General features: G+C 37.3%; 1 protein-coding gene across 3 annotated transcripts in view; it reads left to right on the top strand.

Annotated features, from left to right (window-relative positions):
- Positions 1–8,751: 8,751 nt before the first annotated feature.
- RASSF6 (Ras association domain family member 6) overlaps positions 8,752–25,680 on the top strand; it is an 84,257-nt gene continuing 67,328 nt past the window's right edge. Inside the window, exons 1-2 of one of the 3 annotated variants that reach the window (XM_004465318.5) lie at positions 8,752–8,929; positions 21,910–22,005. In XM_004465318.5, coding sequence (XP_004465375.2) covers positions 8,868–8,929; positions 21,910–22,005 — 158 coding nt within the window. In that variant the 5' untranslated portion in view covers positions 8,752–8,867. The other 2 variants (XM_071216037.1, XM_071216039.1) reach the window with 2 other exon arrangements.

Below are 25,680 nucleotides of genomic sequence, written 5' to 3' on the forward strand. Positions count from 1 at the left end.
ATACCGCTATTCACTTATTTGAATGGTTAAAATTAAAAAGACTGACCATAAGGAGGTTGATGAGGATGTGGCATACTTAGAACTCTCATGTATTACTGGCCAGAATGTAAAATAGGAGCAAGATTACAAAGGGTACTAAGTATAATTTTGGGGATGATGGATACTTGATTGTGTTGATTGTGATTATTTTGTGGAGATATACATATGTCAAAACTTATTAAATCATATACTTTAAATATGTGTAGTTTATTTTATGTCAATAAAATAAAGATGAGATATAGACTGGTACAGTAACTTTGGATAATAGTTTGGCACTTTTTATATTAAATTAAGAAGCACAATTGCTACCCAGCAATTGAATACCTAGGTGTGATGGTTAAGTTCATATGTCAACTTGGCCAGGGTATCATTTCCAGCTGTTTGGCACTGGCCTGATTGTTGCTTTGAGGATATTTTGTGGACTTAAATCATTAGTAAATTGATTTCATCTATGGCTGATGCAATCAACTGAAGAAATTGCCTTCAGCAATGAGAGAAATCTCATCCAGTCAGCTGAGGGCTTTAAGAGAACTGATGATTTCAGCAGTCAGAAGAGAGAATTTTCAACTTTGCTTCAGACAGCCAGATTCTCCTGGGGAATACATCAAAAACCTTAATCAGAGTTGCCAGCTTGTGGCCTATCCTACAGAATTTGGACTTGCCCATCCCCACATTCACATCAGCCAATTCTTATTTTTTTTAAAAACTCGTATTATTTACATTATACATACATATGTATAAATACATACACACACACATATATATCCTGTAGGTTGTTTCCCTAGAAAATCCTGACTAATACGCTAAGTATTTACTCCAAAGAAATGAAAACATATGTCCACAAAAAGTCTTGTACATGAAAGTTCATAGCAGCTTTATTCATAATAGTCCAAAAACCAGAGGCAACGCAAAACACAAATTATTTCCATACAACAGATTACTACTCAGCAGTACAAAGAATAAACTACTGATATGTGCAAAAATGTGGATGAATCTCAGAAATATTGGACAATACAAAATAAACCTCGCACAAAATGTATATATTGATTAATTGCATATTTTATTATTTGAGTAGGCAAAATAATCTGTAATGATAAGGAACATATCATTGCTCTTTGTCTCTGTCCATGGATAAGGGAAATAAAAAGGGGCACAAGGAGAAGCTGTCTAAATTGAAGATAAAAAAGAAATGTCCTATGTCTTGATTGTGATTGTGGCTTACAGGGCATACACATTTGTCAAAATTCATAAACTACCCACATAAAATAAGTGCATTTATTATATGTAAATTATACCTCAAAAAGTGTACTTAAAAAGGAAAAAAAGCTCATAGTGTATGAAAAATTGGGGGAACTGTTCCTCTCAATTATTGAGATTAGTGGACCAGTAAGACATAAAAGCAGTAAAACCACAGAATGTTAGAAGCCTAAAGCAAAGGCCATCTGTGGAAATATGACAATAAAAAACCAACATAGCCTAAGTTCAGACAGACTAATATTTATTTTTTACCGGCATTTTATTCTAACTAATGAGCAGACACTACACAGAATATATATAACTATATTGCTCAAGTGTTTAACGTAACTCTGCCAATGCACTGGAATCTCCGTGACACCACAAAAATTTACCCCAGGAAGGATTCCTTAGTGGAAACAGGATATGCTCCAGGAGCTACAAGTTGTGGCTGCAACCAACTCAAGCTCTCCCTTATCCTGTTTTCTGAACTTAAATAAACACTTATGCTTAGCATACATGACCCATACATAGTCGGGGTTATTAAGGACAAGAAAGCATTTGTGGATCCTCCAGGAAAAATAATACTTCATCATATTATGTGAAGTAAGACATGAGAACTTTTACATGAAAAACTAGCACACACATACACACACAGTTACCCTTGAGTATGACTACTGTGCTGAGTATGTGCTCTAAGCAACAAGATGGTAGAATAAATGTGGGATTAATGGTGGCTGCCAGTACTGTGGTCCTTTAGCATAAAAAAGTATGAAGGGGCAAGTGCAGGACACATCGTATACTGTATACATTAATTTGAATAATGTGTTATTTTTTTAATAATCACATTATCCTGGTCTCCAATCAAAGTCCTAATATCATGTATTCTGTCTAGAAGTCAAACCAAGCATCCCAATTTTGGGTTTGGAAATATGGTCACTATAACAACAATCCCTAAAGAATACCAAGGCTACAATGTGACTTGCAGTATCTTTCAACTTCTGATATAGAGATTTAACAACATTGATCTTTCTCTTGCTTATAAACTGTTAGCACTTGGAATTTAATTCTTAATAAAATATATCAATATATTTTATTTGTTCTTTTTTCAAAACTTGAAGAAATGTCAGGTATGATATTAAAAACCATATATGTGTGTGTATGCTGGAGAAGAAGGAATGGAGAAGCAGAATGGAATACAAATCAAAACTTGTTTAATGTTATATTTAGAAAAACAGCAATCACTGTCACATTGCATTGTATTTCTTTAGGGATTTTTTTTTATACAATAGCCAGTTTTAAAACATTTGGGGTGACAAGATGATTACTGTCTATGCCATTTATTTGAAAATAAGTCTCCATTCATTGAACCTGTACATTTGACCAATCTTTTCTCCTTCTATCTCTTGAAATCTATCAAAGCATCACTATGCCCTATTTCTGTCACTGAATTTTGAAAGCATGTGTATGTTTAAATCTCTTCTCTTCTCCAGCAGGTAAGACTAGATGAAGTCCATCTTGATGAAGATGTTTTAGCTCCATGAGGGCAGAAGCCTTGTCTTATTTATCTTTACCTTACCATCTCTGTATTGGCCTGGAGCAGAATAATTGTTCAGTGAATGATAGAGCTGAATTCTTGCCACTAGCCAGTTACTATTGAAAAACTGTCGATACTTAAGATGAAAAAAACTGCCTCTTAAAGAACAAAAAATACTTTAGAGATAGATATTGTTTTATCACTTATCAATTAATATAATAATTTTTCATTGTCTAAATTGTAAAAATAGTCAAGTGGCATTTATCTTCATCATAAAGGTAAACCATAGCCTGATTCAAAAGTCACTATTCAGCCCTACAATATAGCTATGGAAGGGCGAGGCTTTAAAAAAAAATCATCAACTATCTAAAAATTTAAGAATGACCTGAACATCCGTAACAAACTCATGTTAATGAAATCTTGGAGAAATTTTTAAAGGGAATTTCCCCTTCTTTATCTTATTTTTCTCAACAATGAAAAAAAAATCAAAGTTCTAAAGTCTTTGTTTTCCTGGAAAAACAATTACATGTTCCTTAATCTAAACAAGAAATGAGAGCTCATTCTTCAAGTTAAAGGAAAATTTGGGGATATTTTCCCAGAAAAATATTCTGTAATAATTACTTTATTAAAATCATTTTTGTAAAAATTTCCCAATTGCAAAATATATTTATCATAAGTTTATATATTGGAAAAGTAATTTATCATGCTGCCTCTTTATGAATGCCTTGTTTCCTCATGACGGCAATTTTTTGCTTAGGCCTTTCTTGGGAGTCACATTGTTTGGAGCTATTCTGCTTCCTTTTTTACTTCACTTAGTTCTTAGGCTACAAATAAAGCCTCAAATATGAAGTGAGGTGAAAAAACTGATATGAATGACCCATGGCAATGGGATCACTTAGTATTAGAATAGGGCAATTTCATATTCTCCATGTATTTCCTTCAAGTTATGAGCCCTCTAAATATTCTTCATGAGTGATTTTATGGTCTGTAGAAATGTCCCCAAATAATCATAATTCAAATTTCTTTTTCTTCTGCCCTATTTCCATGGGCCATTGTATTCCTAAACAGAATTGTGATAGGATCACATTGTGATCCAAGTATTTCTCTTACTTTCCAATTAGTAATATTGATATATGTACATGTGATGTGGTATGAATATATATGTGTGAAAAACATACCAGATCTATCAGTTAGTTTGTGCTGTGTATCTTCCCACCCCCAAAATTTAGTGACTTAAAACTATAATCTCTAAGGTAGCTCAAAATTCTGTGGACTGGCAATTTGGGCTACGCTCAGAAGGGTTGTTGTTCTGCTGTTCTCAGCTGGGCTCACTTCAGTCAGCTGCAGGTTAGCTAGACAGCTCTGCTTTTTGTGTTTGGTTAGCTATCAGCCACAGTGATGAAGCACTAGGTCAATTGTCTATCATCATCCAGCAGGCAAGGTTTGTTCATGCGGTGGTTCAGGGCTATAGGAGCAACAAGAGGGTAAACCCTCATGCACATGTGGTTTGCAAGCTTCTGCTTATATAATATTAGTACTGGCCCATTGGCCAAAGCAAGTCACATGGTCAAACCCAGAATCAGTATGGGAGAATACTTTCAAAGAATACAGTGAGATATGAATAAGTCAGAACAATTCCTGCAGTCAAACCAGCTCTTACTTCAAGACCCTAAAAGAAGGCAGTAACCAAGACGAATCTATAATTTCAGGACCCTTTTTCACCTGGACTTGAAGTTATTGATTGCTGATATGAATTGGCCTGCTGGCCTAGAAGAAATTGCCAATGATAATGCATTATGGTGAAGTCTCTATATGGGAACTACATTATTAATATTCTACAGTGAGCAGCTATTTATGGTATGTGATGGGTTGAATTGTATCTCCCAGTTTATACATGTTCTATATCTTGGTCCATATTCTCGTTGGTATAGACCCATTGCAAATAGGATTTCTTAAAGATGTTGTGTCAGTTAAGATGTGGCCCAACTGAATCAGGTTGGGCCTTAATCTGGATGACTGGAGTCCTTTATAGCAGAATGGAATTCAAACATGGGGAGAAAGGCACAGGGAGCAGCCAGAAGCTGGAAGTCAGTGGAAGATGGAAGAGAAAAGAGAAAATGCCTCCATCTGCATTGCCATGTCACGGAATGGCCCAGGAACCTCAAGATTGCCGGCCAACTAGAATATACCAATCCCTTGAGGAAACAAGCCTTCTTGCCTCTGAAACTCTGAGCCAATAAATTCCTTTTGTTCAGTCAACCTATTATATGATATTTGTTTTAGCAGCTCAGAAACTAAAATATAGTATTATAAGACAAAAATAGTTGAGAAATTATTTGAAAAAATGGAAGTCAGATATTAAATTGTACCATAATGCTATAATAATGTTGAAATGATGCCAGTAGACATACCAGTCAGTAGAAGAGAATATAAATTCTAGAAATCTATTAAAAAATAGGTATGTCTTTAGTATTTGGTTGGTCACTTCAAATCAGGAAAAATTATTTTTATTCACTCAACATATGTATGTTAAGTTATCATTACTCACTGATGAACCAATGTTTCCTGAGCCTCTGACATGGGCCTGACCTTGTTTTAGACACTGGGAAAGAGAAGTGAACCTAGAAGTTCAGTTCCTTCACCTCTCAGAGCTTATGTTTTAATGAGAAGAGACAAAATAAGTTGGTTACCCAAAACAATAAAATATATTCAGATAGCGATAATTTTCATGATATTTCATGCTCTAACATAACAATTCTCATGACAATATAGGATATGGTGATATGGAAAGTTGGGGAATGTTCTGTGAATTGGACTGTGATGCAAGGCCTCTCTGACGAGGTAAATTCAGAAGAAAACCAGAATAACGCAAAGAAACTGACAAGCACAGAGCTTTCTTGGCTGAAACAATAGCAAGTGCAAAGGCAGTAAGACGGGAAGAAGCTTGGTGTGCTGCAGAAGCAAAAATCAAACCAGAATAGCAGGTACAAAGTATCTACCAGGAAAGCAGAGGATAGATAAGGTCAAAGGGTAAGGGAGAAGCCAGTCACGTAGGGCTTCCTAGGCCATAATGAGGAGTTCGGACATTAGATTTTATTCCAGATGCGGGGGAACAGCCACTGGGAAAGTTTTCAGCAAAGAGAAAGAGAGGTCACATTGGGAGTTGATCTATGTTTGTAAAAGATAACACTGGCTGCAGGTGGAGAATGGACTGTCGTGTGGCAAAAGAGACCAATTGGGAGGCCATTTGCAGATGCTGGCCTCGTATAGGTGGTAGCAGTGTTGATGCTGAGATGAAGATACAAGCTCTGGATTGCTGACTTAGTAGGTGGGGAGTAAGGGAAAGAAAGGAATCAAGAGTGACAATTAAATGTTTGCTCTGAGCAACCATGAACCTGTCAGTCACTACTAAGCTTTGGGAATAAAATAGAGAATAAGACAGACACTATCTTCATGGACTCTAGAATCTATAGTTATTCAATAAATGCCACTTTGCTTAATAGACTAATAAGTTAGAAAAATTAAGTTAGATTTCAATAAGACGGCTTTTACCATAATAAAGCCCAGATGGATTAAAATGTTAAATTTAATGAATATATAATATCTAAACAAAGAAGCTAGAAGAAAATACATATGGACATTTATGTATTCTAAGGATGGGGGAGCTTTTATAACACTGATGTATAAGTGGTAAGGAAAAACACTAATAGATCTGACTCAAGTTTTAAACTTCTGTATGTCAAAATCTACCATAAACAAAATAAAAGGCAAAGAGTAATGTGGGAAATGTAGTTCCAGCATATATGAAAAAGAATTGATGAGTTTAATATATACAAAGGTCTTATAAATCAATAAGAAAAAAAATGAGTCAAACAAACAAACAATATACAAAGTAAGTCTAAAGAAAAAGCTTTCAACCTTACAGATAACAAAAATATTTTTTACCTTTCAATGTATTTTTTTAAACATTCAAATTGATAAATGTTTAAAAGAAGTATAACAATCCATGTTAAATAGTATAAGCATATAGTGACAAGATTTTTTACTAGAGAGGAATTCTTAAAAAACTCTCATTCACTGTCATCTTTCTTGAAGTTTATCTAAAAGTCATAACACGGATGTGTGTGTGGTTATGTGTAAACACTCAGTGCAGTATTTTTTATAATAACAAATTTCTCACAATAGGTAACTGATTAAATAATGTTCTATCGATACAGTGGAATACTGTGCAGCTATTTATAATTATGTTGCAGAAAAAATTCTTACTGACCTATGGTAAATTGTTCATTGTATATTTTATATGATCAAAGCAAGTTATAAAACAACAGGACAATAATACCAGTTTAGTAAATATATGTAGGAAAAATGTCAATAAAGACATTCATCAAACTGTTTATAGTAACTATATTTGAGAGATTGAATTGTAGGTGATTTTTCCCTCTGCTTTTCTATTTTCCAATTGTCCATATTGTACATGTGTGGTTAAGTATATTTCATACTACAAAATAAAAATTATGTATTTCCAAAGAGTAAACACTCAAAAACAAAGAGAGTCACTGAGCTTCTAACTAAAGGAAACCAGTTGGAAACCAGGAACCAGAATAAATGCTTCTAGGATACTTAGACAGAGAAAAAATGCAACACAATGTACACTGGATACTGATAATAAGCAAATGATCCCTATAAGGTACAAAGGGTGGAGGAGGAGCTTGGATTTGAACAAAGACTTTTTGAAACTAGGAGCTGTGAACACTGCAGGTCCTGTTAGTCATCATTCAAAGGTCAGTCCATATCAGTAACCACACACCAGTGAGCTGTAGTGTCAGTCAGCCCTGGCAGCCAAACTAATACCCACAAGCAAATGGCAAGCCTCACTGTCTTTATCTATAAGGTTATAAAAAGTTTGGCTATGATCCAATAAACCCTTTGCCTGATTCTGTTCAGTTTTATTAAAATAACCCAAAGAATGAAAAAATCTGTTAATTCCTAGTCTCCACACTCCATAGGTTGAATACCTAAACTGCCTGAACCTTTTGAACATATAGAAATCCTATTTAAAATGATACAGTGTAGCTATCAAACATGTAACCTACAAATCTATAATGTGGTTAACCACTTGACATTTAAACTCAGAGCACCAGAAATTAACTGTGCCTGCTGAACTTATTGTAGAGTCATAGTGAATTCATTTTGAGGACTCTGTGGTTTACATTTGAAGATAACGTATTATTAAAAAGAAATAAAAATAGGAAACAAGTAAAATACCCGTAATACTCTGAATTTGCATAGCATGGGTCATTTGAGGGCCTCTTAAGTCTTTTGGTGCCTTTTTTTTTTTTTGGAAAATGGAGGTATTGAGGAAAAGCAGGCTCCAAATTCTATTTGGAAGATAATCAAATCATTATTCATCTCCTATTTTATACTTCATTACAGAAGTTTTCAAACTTTGAAATCTACCAGATTTTACTGTAAAGCTTAATTTAAAAAGCAGAGATGCCCAAAGCCTATCCCAGTCCTACTAGATAATCTCACAGTTGGTGAGCTCAGCCCATGAGTACGCAGCTTCAGCAAGCTACACAGTGGTTGTGATACACCCTCAGGTATGAGAACCTGCAGGAGTGAAAAGATGCTGGTAGGAAAATGGAATGGGAAAAAGAAGAAGGGAAAGAAAACTAAGAAATTTCTAACTGAAAGGGAAAATTTTAAAAAGGAAGGTGTGAATAATGACATTCAGTCCTACTTAGCTTCATACTTAGCCTACTCAGGTTATCTATAGTCCATATAGACTAGAGAGTAGAGATGAGACTCAAATTCAGCGGATAAAGCGTTAACCAGAATGTCAATTCACTTCTCCCAAAGATATGTGGCTGGGAGCGAAGAAGTGTACCTATCAGCTGCTACTAAAAAAGAAAGTAAACACTCCCAACATGCACTGTGGCACAGGGAGTGGCTCAGGTTTCTAACCCTTCCCTGCGGTGGCGAAAAGGAGTAATAATTAACCGCGCCTGGAGTTTGATTACCTTGTGGAGAGGCGCGGGCAGGCGCAGAGCACAGAGCCATGCTCAGGGAAGAGACGCGAGCCGCCCCTCCTCTCAAGCTCGGCTCCGACCTTCCGTGCAGGTGAGCGAACTGTGAAGCCCCAGGAGAGGTGGAGAGCGCTGACTTCCCGGCAGTCCGAGTTTGCACCAGCCAGGGGAACGAACTCTCCTGGGCAAGTATAGCCCAACAACTAAGGTAGAAAAGTTCATAGTGTGAAGACAGGTGAAAATTGGGGGCAGGGGTTTGAACCCTTCTAAACCACTCCCTGGGGTCAAGTTGAGAGCAAGGAATGAGAAAACAGAACCCACAGGCAGCGTAATTTAATGTGTATGGGTGTCAGAGCAGCCTGAAGGGGACGTTATTTTTCCTCTTGATTTTCTCTGAATACCCTTTCCTGACCAAGGTAAGCTCTGTGTGTTTGGATGAATTAGGGGTGGGAAGAGTGTGGGAGGAGGGGAGGACATGGAGGTAAATGTGGCCAGGAACCCTTCCTCCCTTCAAGAGAAAGACCCAGTGAACACTTTATCTGGAATATGCCACCCTAACCCTCACAAAGAGATTCAGGATGTCATCCCATTTTCCCTGAGTATTCTTATGATTAAAACAGTGTACTGAATCATCAAACTTGGAAGATCTTTTAAATTAAGGATTCAACTAAACATTTACATTTCCACAAAGTGACAGAGAGATAAAAAAATAAAAGATATTTCTAATACAATTTAAGACCTCACCAAAGAATGAAAGAAAAACCATAAATAATTAGAGTCCAGGATTTAAGGATAGGAATCTGAAGAAGGGGAGCCATAGGCTCAAATTCTGGCTTTGCTACTTACTAGTTTGTCCCTTAGCAAGTTATTGAATCTATCTAGGCTTCACTTTGGCATCTATAAAACAGGTATTATAATAGGACCTGGAACATAGAGCTTTGATAGGAATTAATTTGAAATAAATGAATTATTTATTAAATGTATTTTAATTAAATAAAACACACACCAAATGTTCAGTACATGGTACTTCCTGTTAGAACAAAAAATAAGCATCTCTGTAAAAGTGGCCATAAGACGGAGGGACCTGAACTGGGTAGACCTCCTGGGCACAATGGAGTTGAACTGGTTTCTAAAAAGTGGATCCAGGGTATGTGAATGCCAATAAAACTATCTGGCCACTTTTCAAATAGAGTACCTGGTGACAAATTCAAACTTATATGCTCAACTACTTTTATTGTGGAAAACACAATTTTATTTATCTGTTATTTCTGAAAAGAAAATAGAATTTTATAGTGGGAGAGTTACACGCATTCCCATGTTATGGAACCCACAGTATTTGAGCTTGGTAAAACTCAAATTATTAAGAAAGATTTCTCATGAATAATTTTGATCAAATTAGCTCATGTAGACCACATCGTTATATTGTAGCACATATCGGATTGTTTGTACAATGATGTTGACTTTCATTGTGTTTAAGGACAAGAATATAAAAGAATGATACTTATGTCAGTCTTTACTCTGAACTTAAACCACAGGGACATGATTTTGTTTACAAAACTTTATTTAAAGGACTTTTTTGTTATTGTTGCTGTTATTTCAGGAAGGGGGACAAACAATAGGTTTGGTTAGTAAATTATTTCCATTGATGTTATTTTATCCATTTTATTAATGTAAAATAAAATATTTAAATTGCTTGCAATTGATCCCAGCTTAATAGCACCATTATTTTTAGGGATTTTTTTTCAAGTTGTGAAACTGAAATATTACAATGTACTTATAATTGGATATTGACTGGAGAATTCTGTGTCGAATTCTAAAGTCTACTGATCTGAAATTTATTATGTTTTTGTCCTCTGGGATCGGAGTGTATTTAAATGCAGTTTAGTTAATAAGTTAGAAAACAATCAAATGTGTCTATAGAATAAATTAGAGTACCAGTATTGACTAAATATTTTTCAAAAAGGAAATACACCTTTATACTGAATTGATATTGTTAGAACTCCTCAAACCAACTTATTTGACTTTATATTTCTTATAGACATATGTCTAAATAAAGAACAGTAGCCTTCGCCTAATTCAGATAAATATTTGAGATTAAGTTACTAAACCACATAAATGGGCATAAATCTTCCAAGTTAGGATGTTTTTGTATAAGTTTTTCTATTATTTGTATAATATTTTGTGATAAACTTAAATATTTTTATAGTTGGTCAATCAAAAAAAGATAATTACCAGCATTGTTTAATTTTAAAAATCAATTTTCCAGTTATATTCAAAATAGTATAACATGCATGTAACATCTTTTTAACATGTAATAAAAAGTTTTATATGTGACACTTCTTTTAAGTTCCTAAAATAGGAAACATCTTATATCTTTACTTGAAATAGGCAGAAACCTATTGCTAAGAGTCAGTTTCCTTGTACAGATTCATTGGTTACAACATTGATGATGAACTTACAGTTGCTAGAGATACATGGTTTTCCTACAAACATTTAGATTTTTCAAAATATCCAGGTATAAGTCAAATGGAAATATGACTTCTAAGAAAGAACTCTTTAGGAATATTCTCCCTTTGCACTCAAGTCTAGGATTAGAGACCTATTCTGTTGCAGTAATTAATCTATGTCTGTCAAAACTATCAACTATAGCAATTTCATCATTTTCATATCAGACGCATTGTAAAATTCTACTTTGGCATAATCTCATGTACCAACCTAACTGATACTACTGCCTTCAGCAGTTGAACATGGCAGTGCTTTCTTTCATATAATGTGAGTGTTATCTGAATAGCTTAGATGGTTGAAAGAAAAGTTCTTCTGATCATCATCCCAAAGCCTAGTAAATTAAGCCTGAGGTGAGAGAATGCTGGTTTTTTTAACAACCAACACATGAACAGAAAAAATGAGACATGATACCTGTGAAGTCAACCTTAGAATTTTCTCTTGGAAATGCAGATGAAGCAAAGAATCTTTGAGTATGCCACAGCAGCAATTCCAGAAGATAGCTGTTAGCAAACTGAGCCCTCCCTTCCAGACTGAGTGGTGGCAAGATCTATAGAGACCTTAAATGACTAGCTTGCTTAATACTTACACTAGCTTCCTTCTTCTGCTCCTGCTTTCCGCACCTCCCCAGAGGGCACTCTAAAGCAGGAGCCCTTAACCTTTTTTGTTCCTCAGACCCCTCTGGCAGTCAGGTGAAAACCACAGAGCCCTTACTAAGTCCACACTATACTGTGTATTGTTTAATAAATATATCACACCCATACCAACACGTGCCCACAAGAATAATGTTTTTTTGAATTTCAATTCAAGCTCATGGACCTCTTGTTAAGAACCCCTGCTCTAGGGGGAGTAAAGTCCATGACGTTAGGCATCATGTAAATATACAGCAGACTATTAAAGATCTGGCACTTCAAATTAGAGCCTACTCGAACCGACTGCAATGTCATACTCATATGGACATCTGGTCTACATCCTGTTTAGTCCTGTCCTCAGTTCAATGACAGTACTAAATTTTTATTTACATCTCAAAACAAACAATGCTTGGCTGAAATCAATATCACTCAGTAAACTGACAGTTTTTATACTCAACTTTTACCATCTCTGCAAATGAGGCACATTCTTTAGGAAAATAAATGCTTCCCAGAAAACACTTCTATTGACTTCTTTCCTGTTTTCTAAGAACTGGATAATGGATAGAATCACTAGGTGTTCTGTCTCATTTTCTTGACATATTACAGTTGTATATGCTGCTGTTCTCTCTTGTCCAAGGGTCCAGGTCAAAGCTTAGAGAAAACAGCTCTATTTTGGAGATGAATACATATTTGTAACTTTCCATCATTCCATCAGGTGAAGGCAACACATATATATATTTTTTTTTTTTTTTTTCAAGGAAACAAGAACATTTATTGGGAGTCTTAGTATTGCATTTCTGGAAGCACAGATTTAAGTACCAACCCAAATTGTGTTCTGTCTTGGTATTTCCAGGCAATAGTCTTTAAAGAAAAAGAAGATTATATAAATTTTTCGTGGTATTTTTAAAACCTTCATGTGTAAAGCCCTCAAAATCACCTTACTTGATAACGGAAGTACACACTTGCTATTCCAGTGTGATACTTTCTATTCTTTTTTTTTTTTTAGTAACTTTTATGGGTTTTTTTTTGTGTGTGTGTATGTTATACAACTAAAATATAGTCTCTGTATGTGGTTTAGAAAGTACATATGCAAATAAAAAGAAAATAATCACTCATAGTCTCATCAGTCCCCCAGTTCAACACTCTTAAAATTTTAATACACAACCCTGTATATTGAATGTATTCAATGTTTTGTGTGTTTTATCTATATACCTGCATACATACACTCAATCTAGAAGAAACAAAGCTGAAATAAGCAATGATCCCTAAGGAGTTTGCAGTCAAATTCTGTGAAATAAATAATGGTTTAGAGGAAAAAAAGTAAGTAACTTTAGAAAGTTGCAGATAATTTGCTGTGAAAGTTCAGAGGTAGGAGAATTTCTCTTTGGGAAATATACTGAAGTTAGCTTCTGTGGGTGTTGTTTTTGTTTTGTTTTTTTTTTAATTCCTGATAGAACTGTGACTGTTGGGTCATCTCCTGCTCTGCGGGGCCTCAGGAATAAGGGCCTGTAGAGACAAGTATAGGCTTCGCTTCCTGTGCCCTGCATAGTAGCAGGCCCAGAGGAGACGCTCAAGTAATATTTGACTCTGCAAAGGAGTGTAGAGTCAACAGATGTTTCGAGTCAACTTTTCCACTGTTAAGTATGTAAACCATTTAATTGACCCATGCTTGGGCATAGGGAGTGCCCAAAATAATTGGCCCATTCGAGTTCATCCCAGCTTGGATTCAACTCCCATCCTCAGGCCACTTTTGGCACAAGTGAACTGGCGAGCAGGGTGGAGGACCAATCACTGACGCTCTCGATGTCCCTGGGTCTCAGCGCTGCCCATGGTTCTGTCTCAACGTGCCTTCTTAGGCTCCACATCCTTTGTATCTGCCCAGAACAATTGTACCCACTTGGTCTCTTCTCACCTCCCTTTTGAGCCACCCAGACCTTTGTAAGCCTAAGTCTTCCCAATACTTCCAGAACCGTTTATTTCTTAGGTAGGACTTAATTGCCTACCTAACTTTCTATCTCTTAAAGCTCCATTTAGTCTGGACAAAATAAAAAAATAAATCAACCAAGCTTATTAAATCTGTGACCTTATTTCATAGGCAAGTCTAGGTCAGTGAATTCTGGCCCCAAGACATAGTAGTAAGTATGCTTCATCTTCCAAGTTAACTATGTGAGCTTTGTAACAATTATTTTCTTCCTCAAATCAGAATTTATTAGGATTCTAGGTTCTAGATCACTGCAATTTTCCTTTTCTTCATAATCCCCTCTTTGTTTCTGCTATCCATGACCTCTGTTATCTTCTGTTTATGCCTTTAAAGAATATAGTTCAGATCCTTAAATCTGCCAAGTCTTTAAAATGTAGAAGACACTCACAAGGGTCCCCTAAGTTCTAATTCATTATAAATTGTGGTTAATAAGAGTGGGGAAAAGAGGAGGGGAAACTAGTTGAATTCATAAATCTATGCCTCACTTGAGCTATTTATAACAGTGATAGTCTTACCAAATCATATTTTACTTTTGAGATGTTTAAACGGCTTGAATATTTTGTTTAGCCAATTTTCTAGGTTCTGATATCATCAATATTATTTCCTATTTAATTATCATTTACTACTTATGTACCAAAATTGTATCCTGTTTTTCTTGGGTTTTTTTTCTTTTTTTACTTTTTTTTCTTTTTTCTCTTAAAGATACTTAGATCACACAAAATGTTACATTAAAAAATATAAGAAGTTCCCAAAGGCCCCATTCCCCACATCCCCCACTCCACCCATCAACAACCTCTTTCATCAGTGTGGCACATTCATTGCATTTGATGAATACATTTTGGAGCACTGCTACACTGCATGGATTATAGTTTCCATTGTAGTTTACACTCTCCCAGTCCATTCAGTGGGTTATGGCAGGATATATAATGTCCTGCATCTGTCCCTGCAGTATCATTCTGGACAACTCCAAGTCCTAAGAATACCCCATATCATATCTATTTTTCCCTCTCCCTGCCTTCAGCAACTCCTGTGACCACTGTCTCCACATCAATGATATAATTTCTTCCATTGCTAGAGTCACAATAATTCTACAGTAGAATACCAATAAGTCCACCCTAATCCATATTGTATTTCTCCATCCTGAGGATCCTGGGATGGAGATGTCCACTACCTCTAAACAGAGAGGGGGCTTAGATCCCATATGGGTGATGGATGGAATTGTATCCTCTTTTCATTGATTTTCTAAAGTCTTAGAATAATGTAAGGGCTTATAGTATCTTTTAATCACATCTGAAATATTCTGAGGCTGGCTATGAAATAGCTCAGCATAGATAACAATAGGTTTGGCATAATTACATAGCAATTGTTTGCTACCTTTAATGACATCTTTGCTATATTTTTATGAATACAAATAGAGAAGGATCCAATTGAGAAACCACTGCGATAATTCTTCAATCCATCACCGTGGATTTTCCCTCTGTAATTTTAAAAAGGTTCATCAGTTCAAAATACCCCCAACTTCTAGTTCTAACTAAAATATAATGTTAACTATGAGATCGAGAAGAGTTTTATTAGCAATAATTAATCTTTTGCACTGTATCTCATCTGCAACTTTACATTTAGTCAGTCATTCAACAATTATTAATTACATTTCTTCCTTGTTCCTGACAAAATTCTAAGAGCAGGAGGTAGAGAAAGAAACATTAAAAAAAAAAACTCTGTTCTCAAGAAGTTCATATTCTAGATAAGGAAGGCAGTGTCAATAAATGAAATCATTTCAGTAACTGATATGTGCTAACGTGACAATAATGTAATAGTAACAGCCTGACTCTTGGTTAGGGAAGGTCTCTGTGAGAAGAGATGCTTGAACTCTGCATGTGAGGAGGTAGTCATGTGAAAGTCTGGGGAAAGTGTCCTCCAGATAAGAGGAGCAGCCAGAACCAATCCCTGAGACAGGAAGGGACTTGGGGAGTTATTGAAAACCAAAAAGGTCAATGTAGATGAAATTTAATCAATAAGGAAAAGATAAAGAAAGAATGCTGAAGAGGTAGACAGGACCTTGTGGCGATTATATTTTATTCTAGTTCATTCTTTTTCTTTTAAATGACATTCTCTTTTCTTAAAAAAAAGAGATTTATTTTATTTATTTCTCCCCAACTCCTCATTGTTTGTACTTGCTGTATCTGTTCATCTTCCTTGTTTCTTTAGGAGGCTCCAGGAACGGAACCCGGGACCTCTGATATGGGAGGGAGGCACCTAATCACTTGAATCACCTCTGTTCCCTGCTTTGCTGTGTCTCTCATTGTGTTTTTCTTCTTGTGTCTCTTGTTGCATCATCTTGTTGTATCAGCTTGGTGCACCTGCCTGTCACATCAGCTTGCTGTCTTGCTTGTCCTCTTTAGAAGGCATTGGGAACCTCCACTCCCTGCTTTGTTGTGTCTTTCATTATGTTTTCTTTTTTTTCTCCTTGTGTCTCTTACTGCATCAGCTTGCTGCATCTGCCCATTGTGCCGCTCATTATCTTCTCTAGGAGGCACTGGGAACCAAACCAGGGACCTCCCATGTAGTAGGTGGGAGCTCAATCGCTTGAGCCACATCCACTTCCCTCTAGTTCATTCTTGAAATCCTTTGCAGGATTTTAATCATGGAATGACAAGATCTTTAAATCCTTCATACTGATTGCTGTGTGGAGAATGAAATATAGTCACAATGTGGATGCAGGAAGACCAATTAGAAGCCTGAAATGCAGTAATGCAGTAATCCAGTAGGGAAAAAAAGACAGTGGCTGGGCTTAGTGCCACCAGCAAGTAGAGTGGAAATAGAAACTTTTGAATTCAGAATGTACATTGGAGAGAGCAAATCAGGCATACTCTTAGATTGAAAGCTGATTATGAAGTAAGAGGAACAAGCAAGACTGATTCTAAGTTTTAGTGCCTAATTAGATGGGAAAGAATTTGGAGAAGGGAATTCTGGAGCATAGAAGAAATCTGGTGGTTCTGTTTTGACTGTATTGATATTGAGATGCCTGTTATACAACCAATAAAGTTTAGGCAGCAATATGAGTCTGGAGTTCAGCAGAGAAGCTGGCCTGCAGATGGATTCAATTACTTGGAATAAAGTATAGATAGAGAAGAGAAGGGAGCCAAGAGCAGACAATTGACACAAGCCAGCATTTAGCGATCTGACAGGAAGAGATGAGAGGTGGAGGCGTCTTCGGGACATGGAGCTGCCCTGGATGGTGCTTCAGAGGTAATCACCGGACATTGTAAATCCTCACAGGGCCTACATGATGGAATAGAGGAGAGTATGGGCCATGATGTGAACCAATGTATATGAGGTGCAGAGGTGCCCAAAGATGTACTTACCAAATCCAATGGATGTGTCATGATGATGGGAACGAGTGTTGTTGGGGGGGGGGAGAGGGGGGGTGGGGGGGTGGGGTTGAATGGGACCTCACATATATATTTTTAATGTAATATTATTACAAAGTCAATAAAAAATAAAAAAATTAAAAAAAAAAAAAAGAGAAGGAAATGTAGAGATAAATACACTTTTAAATAAAAAAAAAAAAAAAGAATACAGAGAAAGATGGAAAACTGAGGCCTGTGACGGAGCAAGAAGTAAGACAAAGTCGTAGTTGTTGCTGTTTAGTCTTTTTTTTTTCTCTTTATTTTTTTAATGTTACATTAAAAAAAATGAGGTCCCCCTATACCCCCCACACCCCTCACTCCACTCCTCTGCCCTTAACAACAACATCCTCCATCATCATGAGACACTCATTGCATTTGGTGAATACATCTCTGAGCACCGCTGCACCTCATGGTCAATGGTCCACACCATAGCCCACACTCTCCCACAGTCCACCCAGTGGGCCATGGGAGGACATACAATGTCTGGTAACTGTCCCTGCAGTACCACCCAGGACAACTCCAACCCCCAAAAATGCCCCCACATCACATCTCTTCCTCCCACTCCCTACCCCCAGCAGCCACCACGGCTACTTTCTCCACACCAATGCCACATTTTCTTCGATTACTAATGACAATATTTCATGAATAGAATATCAGTAAGTCCACTGTAATCCATTCTCTATTTCTCCATCCTGTGGACCCTAGAATGGCCATGTTCACTCCACATCTATATCAAGAGGGGGCTTAGATTCCACATGGATCCTGGATGCAATTCTCCTGCTTTCAGTTGTAGACACACTTGGCTCCCTGTTGTGGTGGTCGACTTTCTTCACCTCCATGTTAGATGAGTGGGGTAAGTCCAATAAACCAGAGTGTAGGAGCTGCAAGTCTGTTGAGGCCCAGGGCATGGCTATCACATGGTCAGTCCAGAGATTCAGATCCCCTGGGTATACATTAAACCCCAGCACCAACTACAGTTCCGGTAAAAGTAACAGGAGAGGCTTGTGGACGAAGATCACATCTGAGTTCAGCTCCATCACACACAAACTCCATGCCGCAAGGAAAAAAAGTATTTCAAAAGGACGGAGCAATTAATTTCTTCAAATGCTGCTAAAAGGCAAAGAAAAGAAGGACAGAAAATGAACCATTTGGCAAGGGATAGGCCATTGGGACATGGAAGGAAGTATACAGTGAGAGTAACCAAAATTAAAGAGGTAGATAGTCTGGTTCTCAGAAGGAGAAGGTCATGTTTGAGCAGCAGGGTCATCTCTGGGGATCTCACTAGGGGGCATCAATAACCCTTTGTGTGGGTGAAAAGAATAACAAAATCTAGGGACTAAACTCAGGTTTTAGAAGCAAGAACAAGGGGTGTATATCCAGTCAGCACAGACCCAATCCTGTGAATGAGGACTGGGATTTACTGGGTTCATGGGGCATGCTGTGTCTCTGTCCCACAGGCCAGTCTAAAATGCCCGTGTGACTTCTGGCCTACAGCATTACTTTGCCTGATCTTGTTGGCTAACCTTTTGTCTCCTCCTGCATGAGTCCTCTGTGCCTCTTCCATGTAACTCCTCCCAATGATGTCCTCAGTCCAAAAGGATAACTAAGGAAGCACTTTTCTTGGAGAAAGAGACTATGAGCAGAAAGGGGGATCAAGTATAAGTTAGTAATGAAAATAGAGGTGGAAAGCAAAGTGGAACATCACAACAGTGAAGAATGGGCTCTGGGGAAACTTCATGAGGTCCTACTAGAGCAGGGACTAGAAGGAATCAGAGGTATGGACCCCGGGTGGGAGGGAACTGGTGAGCAGAGACTTGATAGTTTGAGATTCCAGTAGGACTAGAGGGTCAAACGTTAAAGAAGAGCTGGAATTTTGAGTTTGGAAAAATAGGTTTGGGTAGAATTTAGGGAAGGCTAAAGGTTTGGTTAAGGATTTGGGTTGAATGTAGTAAGAATGAGATCCCATGGAAGGTTTGTGAACAAGAGGATAATGTGATAGTCAAAATGGTAAAAGAATAAAGGGAGACTCCACCTAAGAAGTCAGTTAGAAACTATTACAATACACTTCGTCAGATGTTCTCATGGTTTTCAAATTGAATATAAAACTGCAAATTAACAAAGTGCTACAGAGGAAAAGATACATTAGGACTTTGTGAGAATAGCTCTTTTTGTTGTGTTGTTGGATTAGCATTCTGGACTAGCAACTTGCCTCAACCAAAATAACCCTATTTGGAAGGAAACGGAGGAAATCTCCCCTCCCCTTTTATTTTATAGAAAACAGAACTTTTCTCTGCAGTCCATCTGTTTTTATTCCAGCTCTGTTCCCTTTGATTCTCTGGGCTTGGAGTGTTGGTAATTAAATATTCAACTTCTGCAAAATGGAATGACTAGAAAATATTAAATTTACAATCTCTGGTCACACCTTAATGCCATTTATATGAAAGCATAAAGAAGGAGATTATTCATGACTGAGTGCAGTTTCTAGAGCCTGAAGGAGACTTGAAGGATGTTACCTCATACTTAAACGACCCTTCGAGTCAGAGCTTGATTTTAGCTGCCTGGAAACTTGAAATTATGCTTGCCTGACTAGGGTAGGATTCAGCCTGTTTGGGTTGAATTGATGTGGTGGAAGGAATGTGTTCTTGTGCACAGAATTAAACAGGAGGGAACGCATTCTAGAAATATTGCAAAACTGGACTTGTCAATTTGGCCAATCTTTCTTTGCCTTGAAAATCTGTAGTTTTTCAGTTTACAAAATATATTTTTCTTTCCTGCATACCTCCAAACACTGCACTAGCATTTCCTCTCTGCTTTAACCAACTTGTGTTTTCATGTGGCCCCCCAGAATTCCAACCATTGCAAAGTGCCTTCTTTTGGATTGCAAAGCATTTGGGAATCCAATAATTGCTAAGCAAGCAGAAGTTTAAAACTTTTGTTTTTTTAATAAGTCTCTGGAAATTTTATTATAAAATATAATGTCAGTAAAACATTTGAATTTTTCATAAATTTATGGAAGTTTTACTATAAAATATAAAACCATCATGACCTCAGAGATGTTATCATGCCACAAAAAAGAATTCCTCATGTGACTTCTCTTTTTCCTTTACTGCTTCTCAATAAAAAGTAAGCCCTGCACCATGAAATAACAGCTTCAAACACTCCAAGTAATCTGGGCATGTATAGAGAGATGGAACAGGATAAAAACTTTAAAGCACTAGAATCTTGTGGCATCAGCACTTTGGATGCAATTGAAAAATGAAAAAATCCTTAGATTGTTATTACAAATAAAATATTAAAGGAGTCTGAAGTGGAATTCTTTATAAAAGGAATTATGCAAATTCAAACATACTGGATGCATTCCTTACCAGGTTAATGCACCCTTCAATAGTAAAGTGATTATCAGTGTAATTTTGATCCAAGAATTTGCTTATAAATTTGAAAATCATTAGCATTTTCATGGTCCATGCTTGTTACTGCATTATTCTCTTAGAAATATTGCCCTCAACCCTTATATACCTTTCTCTCTCTTTCCCTCCCTCTCTTTCTATCCCATGTTTATCAATACCTCAAACTGATTACCAAAAATTGTATGTCATCCCAGTACCTCCTAAAAACAAGACAAACAAATAAATGAAAAAATAACACACTCATTGGGGAGCAGAGTATTTCAGTGGTTAAGCACCTGCTTCCCATGTATGAGGTCCTGGGTTCAATCCCCAGTACCTCCTTATAAACAAATATATATGTGTGTGTGTAGCCTGTGTGTGTTAAAATAAATACTTGTTGCCTATCCAATATTTCTCTTCTTCTTTTTTCTTTTTCATTTCTTCAGGGATTGTCAAAATTACATGCCCTCTTTCTTTATTATTTATTTTCTCTAAATTAGATAAAAGGTGTAATTTTGTCTTTTAAATGTGAACTCATATCAAGTGAAATATAATGGATTTTTCCCAAAAGCATATATTGAGGAAAACACCCAAACATTGCTTAAAACACATTCTTACCTATACTCTAAATGAATGATCTTGTGAACCAGTATGAAAAGGAAGTTTAGAAGACTGCTCAAAGTGAATTGTGGTTAAAACTTATGTTTTTTGAAGATTTTCAAGAACATCTCACTCACCTTCAATATTAATCCCTGTAGACTTAGAAAACTCTTTATAAAGAATCTTTTTGAATGGACTCATTATAGACAGATTACAAAGCAATATTGGGAAAAAGAAAAAAGCAGGAGACTTGAAGGCATTCAGACATTGTTTCAAATTATCTGCTCCTCTACTTACTAAGGGATTTGAAAGGGCAGCAATAATACCCATACCTTGCTGATATGTTCTGAGGATTAAATCTATAATCCTGTTATAGGTGTTCTGAGGATTAACATCTATAAATGGCCGGCACACATAGTATAAGGTCCATAGCAGGCATATGATAAGAGAATAGTCTTCGTTTTCCTTCCCTCCCCAGCCTTACCTACCTGTCATATGTGAAGTAGCACTATTTTCTGAAAACATGAGAGGAACACATCATTAATGCTATTCTAATGTTTTAGGGTATCCTCAGACAACCTCACGGAGAGAAAGAGGCCTATGATGGCCCTCCAGTGCCATTCTTGGATCTTCGTCAATGACAGGACATTCATTACAAGGTAAACACATACCTCTATGATATGTTATCCATCTTGCCAGTCATTTGTGGGTCATATCCTTCAACATTTTTTTCTAAACATGATGTATGATCCACAAGACCAAAAATTTACAAATCACCAGATGAAACTTTTAGTAAGAAATTAAATAAATATATTCCTAAAGACTACTAAGCCGTAGTCTCTCATGGACAATCACTCATGTTTCATAAATGGTGGTTTAATTTTATTGAAAGCTAAAACTTTCTGTTTTAATAATTGGTACAATTCTCAAGAGCAGCACTAGGTGAAATATCTATGGCTCCTCCTAAAGCAGAGGTTCTTAACCAGGGGTGCATGAGCTTGAATTGAAATCGAAAAAAACATTATTCTTATGGGGACCTGTTGGTGTGGGTGTGGTATATTTATTAAATAATACACAGTATAGTGTGGACTTAGTAAGGGGTCCACGGTTTTCACCTGACTGGCAAAGGGGTCCATGGAACAAAAAAGATTAAGAATCCCGTCCTAGGCTCCATGGTGTGGTGGTTGACATTCTTCAACTCCATGTTAGCTGAGTGGGGTAAGTCCAATAAATCAGAGTGTAGGAGCTGAAGTCTATTGAGGCTCAGGCCCTGGCTATCATATTGTCAGTCCAGAGATTCAAATCCCCTAGATATATCTTAAACCCCAGCACCAACTACAATTCCAGTAAAGTAACATGAAAGGCTTGTGAAAAGAGATCACATCTGAGTCCAGCTCCATCACACAGAAACACCAGCTCCAAAGAAGGGCCAATTGACATGGCAGTGAACCCCATCTGCCATGACCATAGAACCTATGGAGCCTAGAGTGCCTACAACTGAAAGCAGGAGGATTGCATCCAGTATCCATGTGGAATCTAAGCCCCCTCTTGACATAGATGTGGAATGGATACAACCAAGCCAAGGTCCACAGGAAGGAGGAATACAGTAAGAATTAGAGTGGACTTAATGATATTCTATTCATGAAATATTGTGGTTAATAATCGAGAAAATGTGGCATTGGTGTGGAAAAAGTGGCCATGGTGGCTGCTGGGTGCGGGGAATGGGAGGAAGAGATGAGATGTGGAGGCATTTTCAGGACTTGGAGTTGTCCTAGGTGGTACTCCAGGGACAATTGCCGGACATTATATGTCCTCCCATGGCCCACTGGATGGAATGTGGGAGAGTGTGGGCTACGGTGTGGATCACAGGCCATGGGGTGCAGCGATGCCCAGAGATGTACTCACCAGATGCAATGGATGTGTCATGATGATGGGGGAGAGTGTTACTGTGGGGGGAGTGGTGGAGTGGGGGCAGTGGGGGTGAATGGGGACCTCATATTTTTTGAATGTAATATTTTTTAAAAAATGAATAAATTGAGTAAAATTTGGGAAAAAAAAAAATCCCATCCTAAAGGATCCAAAAGAATGAATTAGCCCAAGGGCCCAGAGCAGGTTATCCTGTCCTTCCCTCTCCCTCCCTTGCTCCTCAGTATGCACTTTTTTTTTCTTTCACTCTTACCATTAGGTTATGCAATAGGTGGCCATTTTCTTATACACAGCACATAGCCTCTTCTGCTGGTTTGGGATTTGTAAACTATAAAAGTAAAGATGGAACTGAACCAGGCTGAGCTAGAGGAGAAGCTGAAGTGGATAGAGGGATAAACACTATAGAAATATAGAAATATAGAAATAAAGTGGCACTGGAACATGATCTAAGTCTCACTGGGGGTGGGAAGTGAAAAAAAAGGCAAAAAAAAAAAAAAAGGTAGAGGAGAAGCGCATGAATGAGATATAATTGGGCAACAGGAAAAAAGAGGGAACAAATATGGTCAAAGATGAAATTAAAGCCACTGCTTGAACATAAACATAAAATAGAAGAAAGAGGTTGGAAGAAGACATGAGGTAAAAATAGGTAACCTCTTCATCTGATAATCAAATACATATTGACTGCTCATGTGGACCAGGTGCTCTTCTAGGCCCTGAGCATTCAGCTAATAAGCAAAACAAAATCCCAACTAGGGGTTATATTCTATAAAGGGAGATACAGCCAAAAAGTAAGATGCATGAGTAAAAAATATGTGCTGTTTGATGCTGAATTGTGTGAAGCATAAAAATAAAGCAAGAAAGGAGAGTAATGAGTTATTGGGGGTAGACAGTAAAAAGGGTGACAATTTTATTTAAGATGACCAGAAAAGTCTTCATGAACAGGTACCTATGGAGCTTAAACAATAGCTGAAGGCCTTCTGGCATTTCTTTATTGTTTCATGGAAAGATGCTGGATTTTCTCCAGGTAGAATGTAAGCCTTTGAAGACAGGACCTGAAGGAGGTGAGAGAGCTAGCATGCAGGAGTCTGGCTGGGAGCATTCCAGACAAGGGACAAGTTGACAGCCCTGAGGCAAGAGCATGCCTTTCAAGTTCTAGGAGGCCAGAGTGGGGAAAGTGAGTTGGAAAGGATAGTAAGAGAATGTGAGGTTAGAGACATAACGGGTCCAGACATGGAGTGTCTCTTAGGTCTTAGTAAGAATGTCTTTCCCACCAAATAGGATGAGAAGCCATTGAAGGGGCTTGAGCACATGAGTAACAGGATCTGACTGAACATTTTACCTGGAGCACTCCAGCTGCAGATCTCAGTGATCTACAAGAAGGACTAAGAGACAGAGGCAAATGGGGTTCAAAGTAAATAATGGAGAAATGAGAGGAGTTGTGATTCAAGGGTGAAAGTCTCATACGAGAGTGACAGGAAGTGAGGAACAGGGAAAGAACCCAGAACAGCCCCAGGGAAAACGTCCCCTCACCACATTGACCTCCTTCAAAAGAAGACAGTGGAAGGAAGAGATGAGTCTCCAAACACCATAATGCGTCTCCACACCAGTGTATCTTTTTGTCCATCTGTCTTCTATACAGCACAAGTTTAATCAACCAGGAAAATAAATTTACCACCCTGGGAGGGAAGGTTAGAGACACAACCTCAAAGAAGAATGTACCAACCCAAATACATATTTTCCCTTTACCAGGTTTAACTCAGTCTATCTAATGAAATTTGGTTCTGACCTCAATCTGCCAATGCATTGCTAATGCATTGTTAACTAATTCATGGGCCCACCTCTCATTTAAGGTTTCAGTTTGCCCTGGTCTACTTCAGCAGTGAGATAGCTGCTATTTAATTCCTGGATTCCTGAGGAAGCAAGGGCTTTTCTCTCCCAGTTTTCATTTAATAAGATTGGAATAACCTCTAAATTAATACCAGGTATTCCAAATGGCAATCAGTAATCCCCTGCCTGCACTCACTAACATCTCCATAAGCTAACACCTCTCTACTCAGGTACAATCTCAAGAAAAATATCCAGGAGAAGCTCCTCACAAGTCTGGTCCTCTCCTACTTTTAGAGATATTCCTATTCTTTCTTATTCAGACCATTTGTATATGTGCAATTCTCGTTATTCTCAAGATATCTCATGTCCTTTGATTCCTCAGTTCCTCTAGAACAGTTTCATCTTTCACCTTCCCAGAGCTATTTGTTCTGTTCTAAATGATTTATATCCACCTCATGTGTAGTCATAACCAGCCATTTCATTGGTAACTTCTCCTTCTCCCTCACAAACCCATCTTTTATTCATCTGTATGAATTTATGTCTTGATTTTCACTGAGATAGACATCTATTCCATAAAATGC

The sequence above is a fragment of the Dasypus novemcinctus genome, chromosome 1, assembly GCF_030445035.2.
Source record: "Dasypus novemcinctus isolate mDasNov1 chromosome 1, mDasNov1.1.hap2, whole genome shotgun sequence".
In the NCBI taxonomy this organism is placed as follows: domain Eukaryota; kingdom Metazoa; phylum Chordata; class Mammalia; order Cingulata; family Dasypodidae; genus Dasypus; species Dasypus novemcinctus.